This window comes from Oncorhynchus nerka, linkage group LG25 (assembly GCF_034236695.1).
Source record: "Oncorhynchus nerka isolate Pitt River linkage group LG25, Oner_Uvic_2.0, whole genome shotgun sequence".
In the NCBI taxonomy this organism is placed as follows: Eukaryota; Metazoa; Chordata; class Actinopteri; order Salmoniformes; family Salmonidae; genus Oncorhynchus; species Oncorhynchus nerka.
In genome coordinates this window covers 49,168,438-49,194,359 of record NC_088420.1, presented here as the reverse complement: position 1 = coordinate 49,194,359, position 25,922 = coordinate 49,168,438, and the positions used below count along the sequence as shown (strand labels likewise).

Sequence of the window (25,922 nt, the reverse complement as noted above, 5' to 3'; positions counted from 1 at the left end):
GGCTGGGAGCCTGCAAGCTGACTCCGATCGTTAGTCGAACAGTGTTTCCTCTGACACATTGGTGCGGCTGACATCTGGGTTAAGCGAGCAGTGTGATAAGAAGTAGGCGGCCAGGCGGGTCATGTTTCGGGGGACGCATGACTCGACCTTTGCCTCTCCCGAGCCAATTGAGGAGTTGTAGAGATTAGCCATACCACCCTGAACACGCCAGTTCAAAGTCAGGCCTGGTTAGTACTGGGACGATAGACCGCCTGGGAATACCAGGTGCCATAAGTTCCAAAAAATATAAAAAATGTCAAAAATATATATATGCATTCTTGGCTGTCGTTGAGCCATACCTGTGGTTCAGGAGATGACATATCATGTGGGTCGTTCCACAAAATGAGTGCCTTTTGAGTCCCTTTGATATTTAAAAGGCCCAGTGCAATCAAAAACATGATTTTTTTCTGTATTTTATAGATAATTCCAAAATATGAGGTTGAAATAATACTGTGAAATTGTGAAAATTATGCTAATGCTCTTTTAATGTGAAACTTGAAACTTCAGCCTGTTTTGGTGGAATGGAGTTTTGGCCTGCCTGGTGACATCGCTAGGTGGTAAATTAATGAATAGACCAATAAAAAAGACAGTTCCAAACCTCTGCCAATAACAAGCTAGTTTTCTGTTTTCCTCACTCAGACTACTCCCAGACAGTCCTAGCAAAGCAAAGCTTGAGAAATTCCTCTTGCTCTGTTTCTTTTTTACCATTTTGATTGAAAACAATCATGTTAAATTGTTACACAGAATGATTTGACATTGAGATAAAAAAAAAACTGCTGCAAGTAGAAACTGGGCACAAATATTGAATTGTATAAGCATATTATAGTAAATGAAATGCCTTTTAATATAGACCACATAGAAACTACTACTCTGGTGGTAAAGTGGTGCCATCAACTCAGTATTGAGAGAAATAAATGATATACTCACAGGAAAGTGTGACTCTCCTCTCTGTAACTAGAACAACAGTAGTTGCTTCGATAACTGTATTTGTCCCGCAATTACATTTTGAGCAACGGTAATCAAATCAAATATTTGGTCGTGCTTATTAGAATGCACTGCTCCTCCATGCGCACAGTAGGGAGAGAGAGTGGCTCGCTCACACAGCAGCCGACAGTGAAACAGGGACAGGCAGATACTTTCATATGGTACATTTTTGGTCAATTGCACAATGCAGTTTGAATAAATCATAAATACAAATTGCACTGCCAAGTCAAAGGGTCGCAAATGCGAGTGTTTTGGTCACAGTTTTGAGCCCTGTTGTAAAGCCCTAGTTATTTTGTTGCTTTGACAGTCATTTCTGAGGATAAGTATTTATTTCCTGTGATTAGTGATTCATTTTTAAGGTAAAAGAAAACTAACGATCATCAGGTTGCTAATGGTCTGGTGCTCAGGGCTCTATCGTCCCTCTAACCACTCTGACATCAATGCAAAATGCAATAGAAAATCACATCAAACACTTATCATCAGAATAGCGTGGTCCTTTAAAAACTTGAAGAAAGAAGTTCAAGAGCAGGTTGAAACTGAGTGCAAATCATGGCCATTGTAGATGTTATTAGAGCTTATGCATACGCTTATGAGCCCGACCCCCCCCCCTCCCTGATTGTGCAGTTATACAAAATGTAGCCAACTGCATATATTACCCATAGCAGAAAAACATAAAACAAAACTGATTTAAGATGTCTTCGGTGCATAATTGGTCTAGCCTATACTCCAAAATTAAACACATTTTAGTAATCGCCTTTGAGTGTGGACTGTATTATTATGCATACTGGGTGGACTGGTTACCTTATGCAAAATGTCTATCCATGATTCTGGGAGAGAGCCCTAGGCGATGCTGATGGTTCATTGATTGTGCAGGCCTGCTTACAGGTAGCCTATAATTATAGTGAATTTATATTGGATTCTGAATAGCCTAGTAATAGGGATTTTTTAAATATTTTCATAATTATTTGGGTAGCACGTTAACTTTAGCTACACAGAATTTCTCACCACCATGCATTTCCATCTCCTCCTCTCTCCCCTTTATTCCTTTCTCGAGCGGGCAGAAGGGCTGTCAACTGTTTAGTGAAATGTATTTTGTTGCGAAAACATATTACTAACGAATTAAGCACGGGGTAGCTCCAGGTTTAGGGTTGGAGAGCCCATGGTATACAGAGTTTGGGCGGAATATCACCTGTCGCACAGCGAGAGCAATCTCCTCAAATAGTGGTTGATGCATGGAGTGAAATAAGTGTTCTTATATTTATTTCACAGCTGCTCATATTAAGCACAGCTCAGCTATAAAATTGAAGTAGCCTGTCAGGCATCATTGAAAAATTGACCGGCCTCCATTCGCTATTTGAGTGCATACAGAATACATGTATTTTTCCCTGCCCCTGTTCCTGCCCACTGTTCCTGCCCATTGATAATGGGCCATTCTAAATCCAAGCTAATTTGACATATTAGTAAAGATTCAATTGAGAATAGTCTGATGGGTGAAGATATGATCACTTGATGAGAGAACAGCTGTGCAGCCTGAGGCTGCTTGAGTGTGAAAAACTGTTGAGTGTGAAAAACCCAGCAGCATTGCAGTTCTTGACACACTCAAACCGGTGCACCTGGCATCTACTACCATACCCCGTTCAAAGGCACTTAAATCTTTTGTCCTGCCCATTTACCCTCTGAATGGCCCACATACACAAGCCATGTCTCAATTGTCTCAAGGCTTAAAAATCCTTCTTTAACCTGCCTCCTCCCCTTCATCCTCACTTATTGAAGTGTATTTAACATGCAACATCAATAAGGGATCATAGCTTTCACCTGGATTCACCTGATCAGTCTATGTCATGGAAAGAGCAGGTGTTCCTAATGAATGGTACACTCTGTGTATATTTCCACATTATGAGGTTGGAATAATACTGTTAAATTATGATAATGCCCTTTTAGTGTAAGAGCTGTCTGAAAAGACAGACTGAAATTTTTGCCTGTTTTGGTGGGATGGAGTTTTGGCCTGCCTGGTGATATCAGCAAGGGGTACATTTGTTAATGAACCAATGAGAATGAGAGTTCAAATAATCTCTGTCAATAACACCAAGTTTCAGTTTCCCCCTCCCCACTCAGATCACTCCCAGACAGTCATAACAAAATTCTTGCTTGAGAAATTGCTCTCGCAAAGAAGCTATTTTTGTTTCTTCTTGACCATTTTAATTGAAAACAATCACAGTAGGGTACTTAATTGTTACCCCTTTCACAATGCAATTTTTTTCTATTGTTGCACAAAACAATCTTCCATTCTCCCTGTCACATGGGGATTTATGGATGATTTAAGATGAAATCGTCAACCCTGTTACAGTCAAACCTGTTACTTGATTTGACACTTAATATGCACTATACTATTTAAAAATGTTACTTAACCTCTTGAGATGGGAAAACATGCATTTTATTAACCCTTTGACACATACGAGCACATGGTGTGATCATTCTACAGTGGTCCCTGGAGCATACGCTCAAACCACCATAAAAAGCCAGACTACAGTTTGCACATGGGGACAAAGATCGTACATTTTGGAGAAATGTCTTCTGGTCTGATGAAACAAAAATAGAACTGTTTGGCCATAATGACCATTGTTATGTTTGGAGGAAAAAGAGGGAGGCTTGCAAGCCGAAGATCACCATCCCAACCGTGAAGCACGGGGGTGGCAGCATCATGTTGTGGGGGTGCTTTGCTGCAGGAGGGACTGGTGCACTTCACAAAATAGATGGCATCATGAGGATGGAAAATTATGTGGATATATTGAAGCAACATTTCAAGACATCAGTCAGGAAGTTAAAGCTTGGTCGGAAAATGGGTCTTCTAAATGGACAATGACCCCAAGCATACTTCCATAGTTGTGGCAAAATGGCTAAGGGCAATAAAGTCAAGGTATTGGAGTGGTCATCACAAAGCCCTGACCTCAATCCTATAGATATTTATGGGCAGAACTGAAAAAGCACGTGCAAGCAAGGAGGCCTTCAAACCCGACTCGGTTACACCAGCTCTGTCAGGAGGAATGGGACACAATTCAGCCAACTTATTGTGGGAAGCTTGTGGAAGGCTACCCGATACGTTGGACCCAAGTTAAACAATTTAAAGGCAGTGCTACCAAATACTAACTGAATGTAAACTTCTGACCCACTGGGAATGTGACAAAAGAAATAAAAGCAGAAATAAATGATTCTCTCCACTAGTACATTTACATTTAAGTCATTTAGCAGACGCTCTTATCCAGAGCGACTTACAAATTGGAATGTATTCTGACATTTTCACATTTTTAAAAAATAAAGTGGTGATCCTAACTGACCTAAGGCATGGAATTTTTACTAGGATTAAATGTCATGAATTGTCAAAAACTGAGTTTAAATATATTTGGCTAAGGTGTATGTAAACTTCTGACTTCAACTGTGCATACATACTGTATACGCCTACAGTAGAAACAACATCACTATATTCAGAAAATAAGGAACTTACTTTCATAGGAACGCACACATGTCCAATGTTATTATTTTTAAGGAAAACAAAACGGAAGGCAATGCAAGCGGCAGCCAGAAAATGTTCTAATTCGTGCCAGACTGCGCGACTGTCTGCAGACTTGATCTGCGCAAACATTAGTGAAGTACATGGGCTCTCCTCGGAGAGAGAAGTTTGTCCGGCTCAGTAAAGCCTCAAACATAAATTGTCCGCAATGCTGAAATGGGCAACTTCTATGTGAATTAATGAGGAGGCAGAACACACCTTAATTCAAACTGTTGTTGGAAAATGTAACTTGTTAGAAAATAATTTGACATTTACAAATTGAAACAGCTTATAGATAATTAGCAGGAAGCGCGTGTTAACTGTACTGTTGCGTAATAATCACATTTTGGAGCAGAGTGCATTCTGACATCAAGTACATAAAATAACTCAATCTGGCGCGACCGTTAAAATATTTGGAACTCACATATGAAAAGGTTAACAGAGGGTCTAGCACGATTGTTCCTATTTGTCTGCCTCTTTAGTCCAGGTTGCATTGTATGGTGCCGTTGCCAGAGATATTATAGAAAGGAGGTAGGAATCCTACGAATGCAGGAACGTATAACAACCTAACCAGCAGACTGTCGACCAATCGTGTTCACGATTCCAAAGCAATACGATATTACAGATAGCTAGTTAATTATCTCACATATCGGAAAAGGTGTGTAATGTTGTACTTCTTGTTGACAAAATTTGTGCTAACGTTGGATTTTTGAGCTAGCTCCCAATAGGCTCCCATTCTATCCTTGAAAGAGAGCACTCCTTGTCCCAGAATCGCCCAGAATGCACCACGTGACCCAATAACGTGGAATGGGCAACGTTTCCCATCTCCTCCAAAGTATATCTGTCATTGCAAATGTTAGGCACATCGATCTGCTGGTGGAGCATGGTGAGATTGTAGACTCCTAAATTGATAGCGCAGTTTGTTTAGGCGATTTTACAACTAACTACAACTAAGACCAAACAAATTATACCACAAAAAAGTATCATTTTGTATTACATCCGACCGTGATTGGGAGTTCCATAGGGCCGGCGGACAATTGGCCCAGCGTTTCTCTCCCTCGAAACACAGAAATAAATGTTTTGGCCTTTATTCAGATTACAATCGCTCACTTTTTTTAAATGAAATAACCTCCAAAATATGAGAGAGGCCTGTAATTTTCATCATAGGTACACTTCAACTATGACAGACAAAATGAGGGGGAAAAATCCAGAAAATCACATTGTAGGATTTTTTATGAATTTATTTGCAAATTATGGTGGAATATAAGTATTTGGTCACCTACAAACAAGCAAGATTTCTGGCTCTCACAGACCTGTAACTTCTTCTTTAAGAGGCTCCTCTGTCCTCCACTCGTTACCTGTATTAATGGCACCTGTTTGAACTTGTTATCAGTACAGTCACACTCAAACAGTCACACTCTAAACTCCACTATGGCCAAGACCAACGAGCTGTCAAAGGACACCAGAAACAAAATTGTAGACCTGCACCAGGCTGGGAAGACTGAATCTGCAAAAGGTAAGCAGCTTGGTTTGAAGAAATCAACTGTGGGAGCAATTATTAGGAAATGGAAGACATACAAGACCACTAATAATCTCCCTCAATCTGGGGCTCCATGCAAGATCTCACCCCATGGGGTCAAAATGATCACAAGAACGGTGAGCAAAAATCCCAGAACCACACGGGGGGACCTAGTGAATGACCTGCGAGAGCTGGAACCAAAGTAACAAAGCCTACCATCAGTAACACACTACGCCGCCAGGGACTCATATCCTGCAGTGCCAGACGTGTCCCCCTGCTTAAGCCAGTACATGTCCATGCCCGTCTGAAGTTTGCTAGAGAGCATTTGGATGATCCAGAAGAAGATTGGGAGAATGTCATATGGTCAGATGAAACCAAAATATAACTTTTTGGTAAAAACTCAACTCGTCGTGTTTGGAGGACAAAGAATGCTGAGTTTACATCCAAATAACACCATACCTACTGTGAAGCATGGGGGTGGAAACATCATGCTTTGGGGCTGTTTTTCTGCAAAGGGACCAGGATGACTGATCCGTGTAAAGGAAAGAATGAATGGGGCCATGTATCGTGAGATTTTGAGTGAAAACCTCCTTCCATCAGCAAGGGCATTAAAGATGAAACGTGGCTGGGTCTTTCAGCATGACAATGATCCCAAACACACCGCCCGGGCAACGAAGGAGTGACTTCGTAAGAAGCATTTCAAGGTCCTGGAGTGGCCTAGCCAGTCTCCAGATCTCAACCCCATTGAAAATCTTTGGTGGGAGTTGAAAGTCCGTGTTGCCCAGCAACAGCCCCAAAACATCACTGCTCTAGAGGAGATCTGCATGGAGGAATGGGCCAAAATACCAGCAACAGTGTGTGAAAACCTTGTGAAGACTTACCATCAATTACCTCATATTTGGATAATTCACACTTTTTTTGGTCACGTGTGTTATTTCATAGTTTTGATGTCTTCACTATTATTTGACAAATGTTATTCGCAAATGTCTCGATTCTTAAACTGGGGAAACACTGGGAGAGTGCTTGGACTTTCATCGAAGAGAGTATTTTGTCCAGCTCATCTAGTTGATCCTCACCTCTTATCATGCCTAGCCTGACAAGCAAAAATGGTGCTCCAACAAACGAGGCCTAATTAGACAAAAAAAATTGAGTCGTTTGAACAAGATAATTAGGGATGTGCATGTTTCCATTTCAAGACGATTCATTACGTACAGTATCTAGATACATGGGCTCTGACACAAAACAGGTACGATACGTTTTAGTTTGAAAAATTTGTTATTGTAGCCTATGAGTTTTGACCCCCCACTTTGGTTCTGAAATCACCATCACCACTGATTAACTTGTAATTTTTGCAGATGATGTGTTTGAGCTTGTAATATATCAATATTTATCGTTTACAAATGAGATATGACATAGCCAATGAATACATAGCACAACTTTGGATTTCACCCCCATCTCAAAGTCAAATGGTTTTGACCGTTTAGAAGTTTTTACGGAGTGATCTTCTCCTCTCCCTACGGCCATGCAGTTTACCTCGCAAAATTGGATTGGTTTGGGGTCCGTGGGCCCGTGCACTTGTATCTTAAACATTTGAATCGGGGACCGATGCGTATCTGTGAATCGTTACATCTGTCACGCCCTGACCTGAGATATCTCTGTTTTTGTAATTCTATGTTGGCCTGATATGGTTCCCAATCAGAGACATCTGTTTATCGTTGTCTCTGATTGGGGATCATATTTAGGTAGCCATTTCCCTTTGGTGTTTGTGGGATCTTGTCTATGTGTAGTTACCTGTCAGCACTCATTTGTATTGCTTCACGGTTCGTTTTGTTATTTTGTTAGTTTGTTCAGTGTTCATTCTTTAAATAAATAAGAATGTACGCATACAACGCTGCGCCTTGGTCTCCTTCATACGACGAACGTGACAACATCCCTAATAATGAGCTGTTCAAAAGACTTAGTATCCTGTTCGAATGTGTTAGTATCTCGTTTGAACGACTAAGTAAAAGTAAAAAGAAATTCTAGTATAAATGTTTTATTTTTTTACTAAGTCGCTCAAATGACACACTAAGTGATTCGAAAAAGATCATTCCAACAGTCTACTTTCTTTTTCTTTGTGCCTTGGGCTTTAGGGCTTCCATAGACAGACTATTAAAATAAGATGAAATAAAAAGTTACACTATTCAAAAGGCACCTACATAGTGGAATGACCCATGTGCAAATGTCTCTGATGCCCCATCCATCCCTGTGACTAAGGGAGAAAAGAGAGGAGAGAAGGAGTGATCTGGACAATGGTAACAAAACTGTAGGGTGTTAAGACAGGATCACAAAACACATTAAAGGCAACGTGCATCACAATCACACTGTGCTCTAAGTCTAATTCACTTTTTTACTTACTTTACTCAGTCAAGCTCTGCAATGAGCACCATCTGTCTGACACCGAGTTTACAAACAGTCTGAGTCTGAGCCTCACTGGCTGTAACCCATGATTAATTACACTCTGCGAAGAAGAGACAAGTTGCAGCATTCCCTACATACATGTCCCCCCCCCCTCCTCCCCTGTGTTTTTCTGTCTCTGACTGTGCTCTTTGAAGTGTGCACATGAATACTGTCAGAGGCAGCCAAATGGTTCAGTGAGGAGGGGGATGAGCTTGTTTTAGAGAAGGATCCCATACACAGGAAATGGGGGTCCAGATAATGATTTCCAGTCGGACCTAAGGCTAATGGTAGGAGGGCTGTTGCTTCATTGCTTAGTCTAAAGAGATAAGGAGAGAGAAGAGAGAGAGAGGTGTGTATGTGTCTTTAATAGTGCTCCCTCTCATCTTAAGCCACAGTCTTGTTCAGTTCAGGCTTACGTTGTGACTTTAAGTTAATAAGAGGAGAGAAACGAGGTGGGAGTGACCGTTTAGGAGAGACCATCGAGGAAAGAGTGAGCAAGAGAGGAAAAGAGAGAAAGGGCGATACCGTTGAGGAGAGCAAGGGAATAAGAGAGCGACAGGAAAATAGAGAGAAGAGAGTTGAGAGTTGGCATGGTCTGTGTCTCGGCTGACAGAGCCTGTTGCTCTCTTTGGGCTGCCTGGGTCCTCAGTCTCAGTCACAGCAGATGCTGAGGTGACTGGCTGCTGCAGCAGACGTCTCTCTCTCGCTCTCTCTCTTTCTCACTCTCTATTTCTATTTCTCTCTTGCTCTCTCTCGGCGGAAAGATTTGGACGGTTGTCTCACCACGTCAAGGAGGGGAGTGAGGAGAGGAGCTGTGAGGCTGCAGTCTGGGTAATAAATCCTATCACAACGCAGCAGAGCACCGAGCAACACATAGAGGGCCAGCTAGAGCCTTTCCTCTCCAGGCTGCAGCTCTCTAGAGCACCACAGCACTAGTCACTCCATTGCCAGGATAAGCAACTCAAGAACCCAAAAGAATCTCAGGCAGCAATGGGCCGACAACATGGAAAGTGATATTGACTTTTATAAGCATTTCACTTGGCTTAAAAGGGTGAGTGCATGTGCCTCATATGTTGGCTGTTTTTCTCCGACTTGAGGTATGTTTCTTGAGAAGGTTTTCTCAGTGCCTAGGTTTTTGCAAACTGTAAGAATGAACTGGACCATATCCTCATGAGATTGGTATTTCTATGAGGTGTTGCTGTCCGGTCTGGTAATAGTTGTTCCTGATGCATTTCTACTAGTTTGAATGTGAGTCTAGTTGCGTATCCTGGTGAGCTTATGTGTCATGTTCGCTGGAGACGTGTTATCAGATGAGAGGCATTACAGCACAAACCAGCTGATGTGTGTTTTGCAAACAGAGCCTTGGCGCTGTTGTTCCTCTGTCTCCGCGATGCTATCTTGTGATTATGTGATATCACAGCACTCTGCTGTGTAATCAAAAATGCCATGAAATTGCCATTGACGAAGACTTGAGAAGGTGGGTTTTGTAAGGCGGGTTTTCCCCAAGTCGACATACCAGGGTTTGAAATTAAATGTAATGGTAGGACATGTTTTCGCAGGCTTGGCGTGACAGTCAACAGGAGAGTTAATTTAGTGGCTTGTACAAGACAGGTCAGGGTTGTTGTGAGTTATTAGGTAGTGGAATAGTTAGGAGTTGTGCCAAGAATGCAGAGCACGTCAAGAGGTGGAACCACTTGACCGCAGCCTAAGTGGGCATCATGCAGCCAAAATAAACCACTCATAACATTATGTTATAGAAAGAAAGGAGTAGTACCTACAAATCAAATCAAATTGTGTTTGTCACATACACATGGTTAGCAGATGTTAATGCGAGTGTTGCGAAATGCTTGTGCTTCTAGTTCCAACAATGCAACAAGTCATCTAACCTAACAATTTCACAACAGCTACCTTATACACACAAGTGTAAAGGGATGAAGAATATGTACATAAAGATATATGAATGAGTGATGGTACCGAACGGCATAGGCAAGATGCAGTAGATGGTATCGAGTACAGTATATATACAGTATATGAGATGAGTAATGTAGGGTATGTAAACATTATATTATGTGGCATTGTTTAAAGTGGCTAGTGATACATTTTTTACATGTATGACAGCAGCCACTCTGCTGTTTAACAGTCTTATGGCCTTGAGATAGAAGCTGTTTTTCAGTCTCTTTGATGCATCTGTACTGACCTTGCCTTCAGGATGATAGCGGGGTGAACAGGCTGTGGCTTGGGTTGTTGTCCTTGATGATCTTTATGGCCTTCCTGTGACATAGGGTGGTGTAGGTGTCCTGGAGGGCAGGTAGTTTGCCCCCGGTGATGCGTTGTGCAGACCTCACTACCCTCTGGAGAGCCTTACGGTTGTGGGGTTAGCAGTTGCCGTACCAGGCGGTGATACAGCCCGACAGGATGCTCTCGATTGTGCATCTGTAAAAGTTTGTGAGTGCTTTTGGTGACAAGCCAAATTTCTTCAGCCTCCTGAGGTTAAAGAGGCGCTGCTGCGCCTTCTTCACCACGCTGTCTGTGTGGGTGGACCAATTCAGTTTGTCTGTGATGTGTACGCCGAGGAACATAAAACTTTCTACCCTCTCCATTACTGTCCCGTCGATGTGGATAGGGGGGTGCTCCCTCTGCTGTTTCCTGAAGTCCACGATTATCTCCTTTGTTTAGTTGACGTTGAGTGTGGGGTTATTTTCCTGACACCACACTCTGAGGGCCCTCACCTCCTCCCTGTAGGCCGTCTCGTCGTGGTTGATAATCAAGCCTACCACTGTAGTGTCGTCTGCAAACTTGATGACTGAGTTGGAGGCGTGCATGGCCACGCAGTTGTGGGTGAACAGGGAGTACAGGAGAGGGCTAAGAACGTACCCTTGTGGGGCCCCAGTGTTGAGGATCAGCGGGGTGGAGATGTTGTTTCCACCCTCACCACCTGAGGGCGGCCCGTCAGGATGTCCAGTACCCAGTTGCACATGGCGGGGTCGAGAGCATGATGACGAGTTTGGACGGTACTATGGTGTTAAATGCTGAGCTGTAGTCGATGAACAGTATTCTCACATAGGTATTCCTCTTGTCCAGATGGGTTAGGGCCGTGTGCAGTGTGGTTGCGATTGCGGTGTCTGTGGACCTATTGGGGCGGTAAGCAAATTGGAGTGGGTCTAGGGTGTCAGGTCGGGTGGAGGTGATATGGTCCTTGACTAGTCTCTCAAAGCACTTCATGATGACGGAAGTGAGTGCTACGGGGCGGTAGTCGTTTAGCTCAGTTACCTTAGTTTTCTTGGGAACAGGAACAATGGTGGCCCTCTTGAAGCATGTGGGAACAGCAGACTGGGATAAGGATTGATTGAATATGTCCGTAAACACACCAGCCAGCTGGTCCGCACATGCTCTGAGGACGTGGCTGGGGACGCCGTCTGGGCCTGCAGCCTTGCGAGGGTTAACACGTTTAAATGTTTTACACACGTCGGCTGCAGTGAAGGAGAGTCCGCAGGTTTTGGTAGCGGGCTGTGTCAGTGGCACTGTATTGTCCTCAAAGCAAGCAAAGAAGTTGTTTAGTTTGTCTGGGAGCAAGACACCCTGGTCCGCGACGGAGCTGGTTTTCTTTTTGTAATCCGTGATAGACTGTAGACCCAGTAACTGTGCTGACTGTCCACCGTAAAACTCAAGTGCAACAGAAACATTTGTTAAGGCCATTAAAAGCAGGCGGTGCCCCTTTGCTAACTGCACTGTACACAGTCGTCATGCATTCTCAGACAGTGGGATAATATTTTGCTCACTTTGGATTTGTCCTTCACTCTCTCCGCCTACAATATGTCTTCAAGAGGCATCAAACAGCCATGTAGCTCATGGCATAAGAGAGGGGTTAAGGGAAATTCCGTTGTGGCTTGGCCTAGCCTGAGAAAGATGCCTCTATAGTTTCAATAGCAAATGTTTTGAGCTCTCTCTCTGTACAATGTACTACAGCTCTAGGTGCTCTGTTTAAAGAGAGCTGGGTTATATTCATCAGTGCACATTTTAGTAAAAGGCTTTCCAACAAAAAGCAAAAATGAGTGTTTCTTATTGGACAAGTTCAAGTAGTCCCTCCCTGTTTCAGTTTATTTTCTTTTGTTTGGTGCCTACCCGCTGGGCACACACTGGTTGAACCAACGTGGAATAGACATTGAATTGACGCCTGTGCCCAGTGGGTATTGTACACAACCCTGTTCTCTGTAACATGCGTCACATCCCCTAAGAGGAGAGGAAGTGGTCATTTGTCTGTGTGGCAGAGAACGGGCTGGCCAGTATCATGACTAATCACTGCTAAAGAACTCCATATGGACTTTGTCAGGATTCAGGAAGTGATGTAACCAAGCCCTTTGATCTCATGGACATCTAGCAGCACAGCAGGAACCTGGGTATAGCTTTTGCTTTGGTGCATTGTTTTATGTAACCATGTTCAACATCAATCATGGAGTACCTGGCAAAGTAAGTATTAAGTTAAGCGGTAAAGAAATATTATGTATTAAGAAGCATTAAGTTAAGCGCACTCACATACACATACCTCTCCTCTCAATCAAATTCAATCAATCAATCATATTTATTTTATAAAGCCCCTTTTAACACCCAAAGAGCAAGCAATGCAGATGTAGAAGAACAGTGGCTAGGAAAAACTCCATAGAAAGACAGGAACCTAGGAAGAAACCTAGAGAGGAATCAGGCTTCAAGGGGTGGCCAGTCCTCTTCTGGCTGTGCTGGGTGGATATTATAAGAGTATGGCCATTTAGGCCAGGTTGTTCTTCAAGATGTTCACAGATGACCAGCAGGCTCAAATAATAACCACAGTGGTTATAGAGGGTGCAACACCCACTTGCTCCCGAGTGCAGCTCAGTGCTGGAGGCGTCAATACAGACCCTGGTTTGATTCCAGGCTGTATCACAACCGGCCGTGATTGGGAGTCCCATAGGGCGGCGCCCAATGTCGTCTGGGTTAGGCCGGGGTAGGCCGTCATTGTAAATAAGAATTTGTTCTTAACTGTCTACATTTGAGTCTCAGAGAGGTCATGTGGTAATGGATAGTAAGTGGGTATGGAAATGCTGTATCTCCTAGAAAGTGAGTTGTGAAACTGCCTTCTGAGTGGACTGCCCTTTCGGATGACCTCAGAGAAACTGCTCCATATATGTGCGCTGTCAGTGTGATCTGCTAGACCAGCTATTTAAGACAGGATTATCTGAAGCCGTGCAGTGAGACAAAACCCAGCTCAGCGCTGCACACAAGTCACAGCATGTTACTTTTCCCCGCTGTGACAGACCTTATGACAGGTCCCCAAGATGATCACATGGTGCTGTGGGTTTTCAGAGAGAGAGAGAAAGAGAGAGAAGCTCAGCTCGCAGGCTTAAGTCAAGAGCATGATGTTAAGACATCCCTGGAGAAGTTCTCAGGGACTGAGGAAGACAAGTGTTAAGCCCTAGTATGAAGTCAAGGGTCTTTGCACCGATGTAGTGGTTGGTTGAGAAAGTGTCCTAATGCGCCACGTCAGCTGACTGAGGCCAGTGAGAAAGGAAAAACTGTATTCCTCTGTAGAGGGGGATTTCACTGGTCTTTAAGGTCTGAGGTTTCACGCAACAAACTATATCTAATTAGTATAAATTAGGTGTCTTCTTTTATGTAAATCAGTGAAAACACTTGTTTCTGATGTTAGGGGTCAAAGAGTGTGTTTTTTGTATGTTAATGCCACCTGGTCACATTTCACATTGTTGTGATGTTGAACGTGTTAAGGATTTTCAGCCGAGCTTAAATTTGGGTGTCAACACAGGTTTACTGGTTCCTCTGGTTCCTTTTCTTTTCTTCAACCAGCTAGCTCATATCAGAAACTGTGTTTGAAATGGAGCAGTCCTCCAGCATGCTGTTGGCCAGGCCTTTGGCTGCAGCCTTCAATACTGTATCTGACACTGAATGCAGATTAGACAACAGTGCAGTAGAAACAGTGTGTACCCATACCGGGAGTCGAACCTGGGAGTGAAAACCAGGAATCCTAACCGCTAGACCATATGGGAAGATGTTGCTAAACGCAATACTTGTCTTATTTCTTCTTCTTTATTGGGTCAGTGCGGATGAATCATTGAATGGTTGATCCTAAATTGTTTAGCCTGTTCAGTGACAGTCTTCAACCTTCTCCTCCTCTCCTTCCCCCTCTCCACCTCTCTGACTCCTCTTTGCCATGTCTGTTGTTGCAGGTTAACCTCTGCTCCCCGGTGAACAATGAGAGCTATCAGGAGCGGCTGGTTCGCTTAGAGGGGGACAAAGAGTCTCTGGTGCTCCAGGTAAGGTGCTCCTGTCATCTGTCGCCCCACCATCATCCTTGCAGGATTATAGTTGAGCTTTTAGAGAGAGATAGAGTGAAGGAGGAGCACAGAGCGAAACAGAGAGACAGAGAAAGGCCCTGGCAGTAAATCTCAGTGAGACAAAAATAATGGTGTTCCAACTAAGGTCCAGTTTCCAGGACCACAAATATGAATTCCATCTAGACACCGTTGCCCTAGAGCACACAAAAAACTATACCTACCTCGGCTTTAACATCAGCACCACAGGTAACTTTCACAAAGCTGCGATCGATCTGAGAGACAAGGCAAGAAGGGCCTTCTACACCCATCAAAAGGAACATAAAATTTGACATCCCAATTAGGATCTGCCTAAAAGTACTTGAATCTGTTATAGAACCCATTGCCCTTTATGGTTGTAAGGTCTGGGGTCCACTCACCAACCAAGAATTCACAAAATGGGACAAACATGAAATTGAGACTCTGCATGCAGAATTCTGCAAAAACATCCCCCTTGAACAACGTAAAACACCAAATAATGCATGCATATCAGAATTTGGCCGATACCCGCTAATGATCGAAATCCAGAAAAGAGACGTTAAATTCTACAATCTACAGATAGATGAACCTAGAGAAGAGTCCCCTAAGCAAGCTGTTCCTGGGGCTCTGTTCACAAACACAACCAAACCCCACAGAGCCCCAGGACAGAAACAGGAACATAATTAGACCCAACCAAATCATGAGAAAACAAAAATAGAATTATTTGACACATTGAAAAGAATTAACAACAAAAAAAACAGAGCAAGCTGGATGCTATTTGGCCCTAAACAGAGAGTACACAGTGACAGAATACCTGACCACTGTGACTGACCCAAAATGAAGGAAAGCTTTGACTGTGTACAGACCCAGTGAGCATAGCCTTGCTATTGCATAGGCAGACCTGGTTCTCCTTGCATAGGCAGACCTGGTTCTCCTTGCATAGGCAGACCTGGTTCTCCTTGCATAGGCAGACCTGGTTCTCCTTGCATAGGCAGACCTGGTTCTCCTTGCATAGGCAGACCTGGTTCTCCTTGCATAGGCAGACCTGGTTCTCACACTGCCCACTAAAGGAGGTGGAAGCTGGGCTGCACTTCCTAACCTCCTGCCAAATGTATGTCCATATTAGAGACACAGTGAAGAACAAAAAAACGATTTAAATGCAACCCATATTTATGTTTATTTATTTTCCCTTTTGTACTTTAACTATTTGCACGTTGTTATAACACTGTACATAGCCATACTATGATTTTTGAAATGTCTCTATTCCTTTGAAACATTTGTGAGAGTAATTTTTACAGTACATTTGTTATTGTTTATTTCACTTTTGTTTATTATCTATTTCACTTGCTATGACAATGTATACATGTGTTTTCCATGCCAATAAAGCCCTTTCAATTTGATTTAATTTAATTGAGAGAGCCCCTCCTCAGGGGTCACCAGGGTCACGTCAGGTGAGTGTAAAGGCATTAGGGGGACAGAGACATGTGACACCTCTGTCCACAGGCCCAAGTGACCTCACGGCTCTGCTGTTCAATTGAGAGAGGAAGGGCAGTATATCACAGAGATGTTAGAATGTCCAGGGCAGGCTAGGGTGGCTGGGGGCTGGTTGTGTGTAGCAGAGAAGCTCAGTCAAACAGAACGCCCCTAGTACATTTCATGTCTGGATAATGCCTCTCGTATTTGGTTGTACTATAAACATCAGGCTCAAGTGATTTGTCAGGACTCTCCATGATTTTTTACATTTGTGTAATTGGTAGTTTATACATCTGTAATCTAGTCTACACATTACATATTTATATTTTCCCTCTTCCTCCTCGGCCTCTGTCATGTCTTATCTAGCTCAACGTGTGCTGCTTAAAACTAGCTTTATCTCAGCCTTGTGCCACAGTAGCCCTTTCTTTCGCACATGCCAGCACATTCCTCAAGCCACTCTGACAAACGCTGCTGATTGGCCAACGGGCTTGTGCCTGTTGACTGAAAACATTATTGGGTGGAGCAGGTAAAAGAGAGGTGCTCGCTTTCCCTTTCACCTGCTTCATTGTGAGCTGGCCAGAGTTGTGGGCTCAGTTTACTCAGCTCCGTGTTTGTAGTTCAGTGAACCATGGCAAGCGTAGGTTACCTTCTATGATATTTCACAATGGCTGTTGACATAGAGTTCCAATCCGGCTGAGGAATGAAGTGAAACTACCTGTGGGTTGTCAGAGGAATTAGCAGCATTAGCATACGGATCGCTCCAGTCCTGACCAGGAGAGAGGAGGTATTTGTCAACGTGAGTGACTGAGTAAGGTGTCCTGTGTGTGGGTTGGCTTTGTGTGCTATAGGTGAGCGTGCTCACAGACCAAGTGGAGGCCCAGGGAGAGAAGATCCGAGACCTGGAGAGCTCTCTGGAGGAGCACTACCACAAGCTCAACTCCACTGAGGAAATGCTAAAGCAGGTAAGAGACATACTACATTATCACTACTCTATCACTGCTCGGCTTAGAGAGCTAACTGCTGTTGTTTACCTCAACTGGTTTCCTACATACACATAGTCTTGTTTTAGTCCTAGATCAATTGACTATATTTTGTGAATGTGTGATTAGAGCAAGGTTAAAGATTACAAGGTTGCTCAGTAACAAATAGAACGAACAGCCTGTTCTTTTTCTGTTCCTTTAGCGTGAAGTAAGTGTGTGGTAAATTAGTAACAGGAAATGTGGTTTTCATTCATAACCATCCTACAAACATAAAATACTGTTGCTTCTGAGTGACCAGGGCCTAAGGGGTGGCAAAGCCAGGAATGGACTCCCCAGATATAATTTGTGCCCCCACCAAATGGTATATGAATTACCCTGCCAGGTTTTGCCAATATTGCACTGCCAGTAGAGCTGACTGGGACAGAGGCTATTTGCCGTGTTAACTCTTTAACTGAGGAGGGGTGAGGGGGGGTGTAATATTTTCTACCTAAAATCCAAAAATGCATTCTGATTGGGCACCTAGCCATACAAAATCATAAGGTACCACCTTCGTTAAATTGTTAAACCCTCTTGAAGCTAGGGGGCACAATTTTTATGTTTTGAAAAATAACGTTCCCAAAGTAAACAGCTTATTTCTCATGACCAGGTGCTAGAATATGCATATAATTGACAGATTAGGATAGAAAACACTCTAAAGTTTCCAAAACTGTAAAAATAGTGTCAGTGAGTATAACAGAAATGATATTGCAGGCGAAAGGCTGAGGAAAATCCAATCAGGATGTGCCTCTTATTTTGAAACCTCTGTGTTCCTATGCATGGGAGATCAACCAGATTCCTTTTTCTGTTAACAGTCTTTAGACATAGTTTCAGGCTTTTATTTTGAAAAATGAGCGTGAAGGATCACATTGCGTAAGTGGAGAGGTGGGGGCTCTCAGAGTGAGTTTGTGCGCAATTGAGTAAAGCGGCCTTTGTTCCTCCCACTGTTATGGAAAAAGCTACACACTCGGTTGATATATAATCAAATATATATTTTAAAAACTACCTGAGGAATGATTATAAAAAACGTTTGACATGTTTCTGTGGACATTATGAAGACTATTTCGAATTTCCGTCTGCGTTGTCGTGACCGCTCTTTCCTGTGGATTTCTGAACATAACGCGACAAACAAACGTTGGTATTTTGGGTATAAAAATAATCTTTATGGAACAAAAGGAACATTTTTTGTGTAACTGGGAGTCTCGTGAGTGAAAACATCCGAAGATCATCAAAGGTAAACGGTTCATTTGATTGCTTTTCTGATTTTCGTGACCAAGCTTCCTGATGCTAAGTGTACATAATGCTATGCTAGGCTATCGATAAACTTACACAAAGGCTTGGATTACTTTCGACAGGGTGATTAACAAAAGGCTAAGCTGTGTTTCGCAATATTGCACTTGAGATTTCATGAATATGAATATTTTCTAGTAATATTATTTGACTGTTGCGCTATGCTATTCAGCGGTTGCTGACAAATGATCCCGCTACAGGGATGTGTGCGTCAAGAAGTTAAGGAAATTCCTAGACAGGGATTTTTTTCTCTCCCTTTTGCAGACAGCTACAGCTAATAATAGGCTAGCTAGTAGTTGTCACGACTTCCACCGAAGTTGGTCCCTCTCCTTGTTCGGGCAGTGTTCGGCGGTCGACGTCACCGAACTTCTAGCCATCTCTGATCCATTTTTCATTTTCCATTGGTTTTGTCTTGTCTTCCCTCACACCTGGTTCCAATCCCATCGATTACATGTTGAGTATTTAACCCTCTGTTTCCCCTCAAGTCTTTGTCGGTGATTGTTTGATTGTATGTTATGTGCAAGTTATGTTCTGGTGTGCGACGGGTTTTGTACCCACTTTTATTATTTTGTATATTTTGGTTTTCTGAGTTTGGAGGAGCACGTCCAGGAGCATGTAGTTATGCTTCACCATCTTGGTGCCGCCATGGATCACGTTGTCCAGACAATGGACCGCTGGGAGAGACAGGGAGATCTTCCAGCACCTCCACCAGCACAACCGGGGTCTCTCCTGAGTGCCCCTTTCCCATCTGAACCCCGTGGGATCCGTCTCTCCTTGCCCCAGGAGTACGACGGGAGGGCTGCGAACTGCCAGGGGTTCTTATTGCAATTAGACCTGTATCTGGCCACCGTCCACCCGGCTCCATCGGGCCATGAGAGGGTGTCCTCCCTCGTCTCGTGCCTCACCCGGAGAGCCCTGGAGTGGGCCAATGCCGTATGGAGGGAGATGCGGCGTTGGACCAGTTTGAGGAGTTCACCCGCCATTTCTGGGAAGACTTCGACCACCCGCCCGAGGATAGAGAGGCGGGTGAGCGCCTCTACCATCTGAGGCAGGAGACGAGGAGCGCCCAGGAGTTTTCCCTGGAGTTCAGGACCCTGGCTGCCAGCGCGGGATTGAACAACAGGGCCTTGATCGACCATTAGCACTGCAGTCTGCGTGAGGACGTCCGTCGGGAGCCGGCCTGCAGAGACACCACCCTCACGTTTGACCAGCAGGTGGACCTGTCCATCCGGCTGGACAACCTGCTGGCTACTCGCGGACGTTCAGATCGGGTTCTGGTGGTTCCATCCTCCCGCTTCCCCTCTCTGATACCCATGGAGCTGGGAGGGGCGGTGCGCAGGGAGACCGGAGGGGGTTCCCGCTCGTGCTCCATCTGTGGCCGCAGAGGTCACACTGCCGGTCGGTCCTGGGTTGGTTCCTCTGGGAATCGAGGCAGCAGGCAGGGCGCTCTGGCGTCACCCCAGTTGAGATGGCACCATTCTCACCCAGAGCCATCTATTGCACATATGTTTGTGTCTGTCACGTTCCCTGAGTTTTCCCCGCATTCCCAGCATAAGGCGCTCGTCGATTCAGGCGCGGCTGGGAATGTTATTTCTAGAGCTTTAGCCTGTAGTTTAGGGATCCCCATAATTTCCATGGATGTGCCCTTCCCCGTTCACACCTTAGATAGTCGACCATTAGGGTCAGGGTTGATTAGGGAGGTCACCGCGCCTTTGGGCATAGTGACGCAGGAGGGTCATACGGAGAGAATTAGTCTCTGCCTTATTGACTCTGCTGCCCTGGTTAGCTTGTCATAACCCTACTGTTTCTTGCCCACAGAGGGCTCTCACGGGGTGGTCACGAGAGTGCTCAGGTAGGTGTTTAGGGGTTTCCGTTGGTGCTACTACGGTGGAGAGTCCAGACCAGGTCTCCACCGTGCGCATTCCCCCTGAATATGCCGATTTGGCTCTCGCCTTCTCCAAAAAGAAGGTGACTCAATTACCACCTCATCGATGGCGATAGATCTCCTGGTAGACGCTGCACTTCCCAGGAGTCACGTGTATCCCCTCTCACAGGCGGAGACGGAGGTTATGGAAACATATGTCTCCGAATCCCTGCGCAGGTCCTCCACTTCACCCGCCTCCTCGAGTTTATTTTTTTGTGAAGAAGAAGGAGGGAGGTCTGCGCCTGTGTATTGACTATCGGGGTCTGAATCAGATCACTGTGAGGTATAGTTACCCGCTACCGCTCATAGCCACAGCGTTAGAGTCAATGCACGGGGCGCGCTTCTTCACCAAATTAGATCTTAGGAGCGCTTACAACCTGGTGCGTATCTGAGAGGGAGACGAGTGGAAGACGGCTTTCAGTACCACCTCTGGGCACTAGGAGTACCTTGTCATGCCGTACGGGTTGATGAATGCGCCATCAGTCTTCCAAGCCTTTGTATACAAGATTTTCAGGGACCTGCACGGGCAGGGTGTAGTGGTGTATATTGATGACATTTTGATATACTCCGCTACATGCCCTGAGCATGTGTCCCTCGTGCGCAGAGTGCTTGGTCGCCTGTTGGAGCATGACCTGTACGTCAAGGCTGAGAAATGCCAGTTCTTCCAACAGTCCGTCTCCTTCCTAGGGTATCGCATTTCCACTACAGTGGTGGAGAACGAGAGTGACCGCATTGCAGCCGTGCGTAATTGGCCGACTCCCACCACGGTAAAGGAGGTGCAGCGGTTCTCAGGGTTTGCCAACTACTACCAGAGGTTTATCCAGGATTTTGGTCAGGTAGTGGCTCCCATTACCTCACTACTGAAGGGGGTCCGGTGCACTTGCAGTAATCAGCTGAGGTGGACAGGGCTTTTAGTCACCTGAGGGCTCTGTTTACCTCGGCTCCCATGTTGGCCCATCGGGATCCCTCTTCGGCGAGCATAGTGGAGGTGGACGCGTCCGAGGCTGGGATAGGAGCTATGCTCTCTCAGTGCTCGGTTACGCCACCGAAGCTCCGCCCCTGTGCCTTCTTCTCAAAGAAGCTCAGCCCGGGGGAGCGAAAGTATGATGTGGGGGACCGGGAGCTGTTGGCTGTCATCAAGGTCTTGAAGGCGTGGAGATATTGGCTTGAGGTGGCTAGACACCCTTTTCTCATCTGGACTGACCACTGCAATCTGGAGGACATTCGGGCCGCGAAGAGACTGAACCCTTGCCAGACAAGGTGGGCCATGTTTTTCACCCGTTTTGTGTTTACCCTTTCCAACAGACCAGGCTCCCAGAACGTTAAGGCAGACACATTGTCCCGGCTGTATGACACAGAGGAGCGGCCCATGGATCCTACTCCCGTACTCCCAGCCTCTTGCCTGGTGGCACCGGTAGTGTGGGAGCTGGACGCGGACATTGAGCAGGCGTTGTGTGCAGAGCCTGCTTCCCGCCAGTGTCCAGCTGGGCGTCTGTACGTTCCGTCTGCTGTCCTCGACCGGCTGACCTATTGGGCCTACATGTCACCCTCCTCTGGTCATCCTGGAATTGGTTGGAAAGTACGCTGTTTTAGTGGGAAGTACTGGTGGCCCACTTTGGCTAAGGATGTGAGGGTTGATGTTTCCTCTTGCTCGGTGTGCGCCCAGTGTAAGGCTCCTAGGCACCTGCCCAGAGGTAAGTTTACAACCCTTACCCATTCCACAACGGCCGTGGTCGCACCTGTCGGTAGATTTCCTGACCGATCTTCCTCCTTCACAGGGTAACACCACGATCCTGGTCGTTGTGGATCGTTTTTCTAAGTCCTGTCATCTCTTCCCTTTGCCCGGTCTCCCTACGGCCCTACAGACTGCGGAGGCCCTGTTTAAACACGTCTTCCGGCACTATGGGGTGCCTGAGGATATAGTGTCCCCAGTTCACGTCGAGGGTCTGGAAGGTGTTCATGGAACGTCTGGGGGTCTCAGTCAGCCTTACCTCAGGTTTGCACCCCGAGAGTAACGGGCAGGTAGAGAAAGTTAACCAGGATGGGGGTAGGTTTCTGAGGTCTTATTGCCAGGACCGGCCGGGGGAGTGGGCAGCGTTCGTGCCCTGGGCAGATAGCCCAGAACTCGCTCTGCCACTCCTCCACTCCTCCACTAATCTCTCTCCCTTCCAGTGTGTATTAGGGTATCAGCCGGTTCTGGCTCCTTGATATCAGAGTCAGACCGAGGCTCCTGTGGTGGACGACTGGTTCCGGTGCGAAGAGGTAACATGGGCCACCCATGTCCACCTTCAGCAAGCTCTGCTGCGCCAGAAAGTTGGTGCAGACCACTGTCACCGCAGTGAGGCCCCGGTGTTCGCACCGGGGGACCGGGTCTGGCTCTCGACCCGAAACCTGCCCCGAGCCTGCCCTGTCGGAAGCTGGGTCCGTGGTTTGTCAGGCCATTTAAAGTCCTGAGGAGAGTGAACAAGGTTTGTTACAGGTTTCCGCTTCTCCCCGATTACCGAATTAACCCCTCGTTCCATGTATCTCTCCTCAGGCCGGTGGTGGCTGGCCCACTCCAGGAGTCTTAGGTGCGGGATGTTCCTCCGCCCCCTCTGGACATCGAGGGGGCCCCGGTGTACTCTGTTCGTTCCATACTGGATTCGAGACGTCAGGGGAGGGGCCTTCAGTACCTCATGGACTGGGAGAGGTATGGTCCGGAGGAGAGGTGCTGGACTCTGGTGGAGGACGTGTTGGATCCTTCAATGCTGCGGGAGTTCCACCGTCTCCATCCGGGGGGGGGGGGGGGGGGTTCTGTCACGGTCCCTCTCCTTGTTCGGGCGGTGTTCGGCGGGCGACGTCACCGACCTTCTAGCCATCGCTGATCCATTTTTCATTTTCCATTGGTCTTGTCTGGTCTTCCTTCACACCTGGTTCCAATCCCATTGATTACATGTTGAGTATTTAACCCTCTGTTTCCCCTCATGTCCTTGTCGGTGATTGTTTGATTGTATGTTATGTGCAAGATATGTTCTGGTGTGCGACGGGTTTTGTACCCACTTTTGTTATTTTGTATATTTTGGTTTTCTGAGTTTTGTGAGTACTTATTAAACGACTCCGTTTATATCAAGGTCGTTCTCCTGCGCCTGACTTTCCTGCCACCAGCACGCACCCATTACAGTAGCTTTGTTAAGTTTTGGTAGCAGTGCACTGAATAATTGTAGCTAGTTGGCTAAGCTTTGATCAGCACGGATATCCGAAACTGTCTGGGCACTGTCAAGAGCAAAATAATTGAGGAACACCATGTCGAAAGCCATGCCAAGCTCAACGAACAGCCTGCAGGACCGACCACCAAGGTTGAGGAGCCTAGCAGCAAATGTAATACCCGCCCATCCCCCACACCACCTGCTGACCAACAAGATTGAGACGAACCAGGGCTTAGCGCCAGCAGCACGAGGGTAACACACAACAAGCACCTGCACCTCCGTTACCCCAGCCACTAGACCTGACCTGTTGAATCTAACCGAAACTGAACCAGTGGAATCAGAGTTTATTTTGACTCGACCCCACTCAGGGTTCTTCAAAGATACAGCGGGCCTTCGTCATCAATGACGACTGTGCTGTTGGCACTGAAACGTGATTAACATTTTGGGGGCATCTACAGCAATGTGCGAAATTCCTTCTCCACCCTGAAGAACGTATTCAGTGAACACAGAGCATGTTACGTCAACGAAAAGCCCAGCTTGTCCAGCTGGCATTTGAGAGTGGACCTGACAAGTACATTTTGCCAGGAAGGAGAATGGAATCAGAAACTTCTCTTGAGGTTCAACACTGCATCGGGAGGCTGCTGCAACTCGTCTAAATGGTAAGTTACAACCTTGATGGCCCTCGCCGCCGTGCCAGAATGATTTATTCATTGGTTTTCCCTCATGTAAGCCTACTGGTTGTTTGGCAAATGTTTGTATAGTATAGTTTAGGCTTTTGCTTTTACATCAATGGATATTTTAGATGTGATTCCTGTGATCTGTGATTCCTAATGTCATTGTTTGCTTTTGCGGATGTAATTTCTATTGACAGATATACAGCTTTGCTTTTATTTGATGGGTATAGGGACAATGACCAATGTGGGAAAATTGGTCGTGCTCTGAGGTGAGCCCTGGTGCAGTCCTCCTGTTGTCCTGGCTGTCCACTATGGTGGTGCTGAATTTGGCAGCGCATCTAACGTTTCCTTTCATCGCGCTGACTGGCGGTAACCTTCTGTCCATGGTCCTAAATCGATGGTTATGGTGTATTCTGTTTTAATGAGCGCATCTTGGGCTCCATGGGGCTTCTCTTCAACCTCGCTTGCTTTCTTGTGAGCAAAATGACTGCATATGGCTGTATATGGCTGCATTTCAGATAGGCCTAGATTTGTGTACATTTTGCATGTCGCAGTAGTAGGACCAATACCGTGTGTAGCCTACTAAAACAAGTAGGAAAACGTTCACTCTGTTGTGATTCATTTGCATTACACACAGTCGCTGTGTGACTGGCTACTGTAAAAGTGATGTCAGACCTATGAAAACGACACACTTTAGCCTACTTTTCCGCCCCCTCCCTGCTCTCTTGCTATAGCTTGTGTGTGTAACAAACTCTCCCACACAGAAAATATTGCGCACCTGGAGAAGTGGTGGCTTAGTTACGCTCATGGCATAGTGTCACACATTCGACAGCATTGTAGATTATGGTTGTAATGATCAAAGTTTAATCTATGAATCTTTGATAGCCTAGTGGTGCTCATCTTGCCGAGCTGCCATGTTCGTGTTGGTATGTGCAAAGCATGTGTAGGCAGGCCTATGGCAGCTACGGCATTTCCGATACACTTGTATGGCGCATATCTTTGTGCGATTATATAAGACGGGTACATTTCAGATACATTTTTTGTACATTTAAACAGTAGTAGGACCAATCTTGTTTTAAAGCATTACTACTCGTGCCACCCATGGATTTAAAATGCCCCTCAGTCATGTCATCCTTGGTGTAACTCCCCTCGATTGCACAAAGTTTGTCACTCAGAAGATGGAGGGAAACAAAGTTCACTTCCTTTCGGTCTTACAAGGTGACTTCCTATGGCTTACTGACTCCATTGTGTTATAAGAGCAGAGATTTTTATGGGAGTGGGCTCTACTAAAAACAGACAGCATAGTCTTTCTGAATTTAAAACAGCATATAAAAATGTTGGGAAAAAATGTGACTCTGAAAATGTCCGCCCTAACTGTATAGTTTAGGTGCACCCATATTAAAATATATTTACAGTTGAAGTCGGAAGTTTACATACACTTAGGATGGAGTCATTAAAACTCGTGGAAAATTCCAGAAAATGATGTCGTGGCTT

At 45.4% G+C, this 25,922-nt stretch overlaps 1 protein-coding gene across 11 annotated transcripts in view; it reads left to right on the top strand.

Annotated features, from left to right (window-relative positions):
• LOC115109620 (liprin-beta-2-like) overlaps window positions 1-25,922 on the top strand; it is a 112,757-nt gene that overhangs the window by 45,360 nt on the left and 41,475 nt on the right. For 10 of the 11 annotated variants that reach the window (XM_029634758.2, XM_029634769.2, XM_029634767.2 and 7 more), the window contains 2 exons: window positions 14,744-14,830; window positions 17,188-17,301. In XM_029634758.2, the coding sequence (XP_029490618.2) occupies window positions 14,744-14,830; window positions 17,188-17,301 (201 nt within the window). Of the gene's footprint in view, window positions 1-8,996; window positions 9,580-14,743; window positions 14,831-17,187; window positions 17,302-25,922 lie in introns of those variants that run through there. The other variant, XM_029634766.2, reaches the window with a different exon arrangement.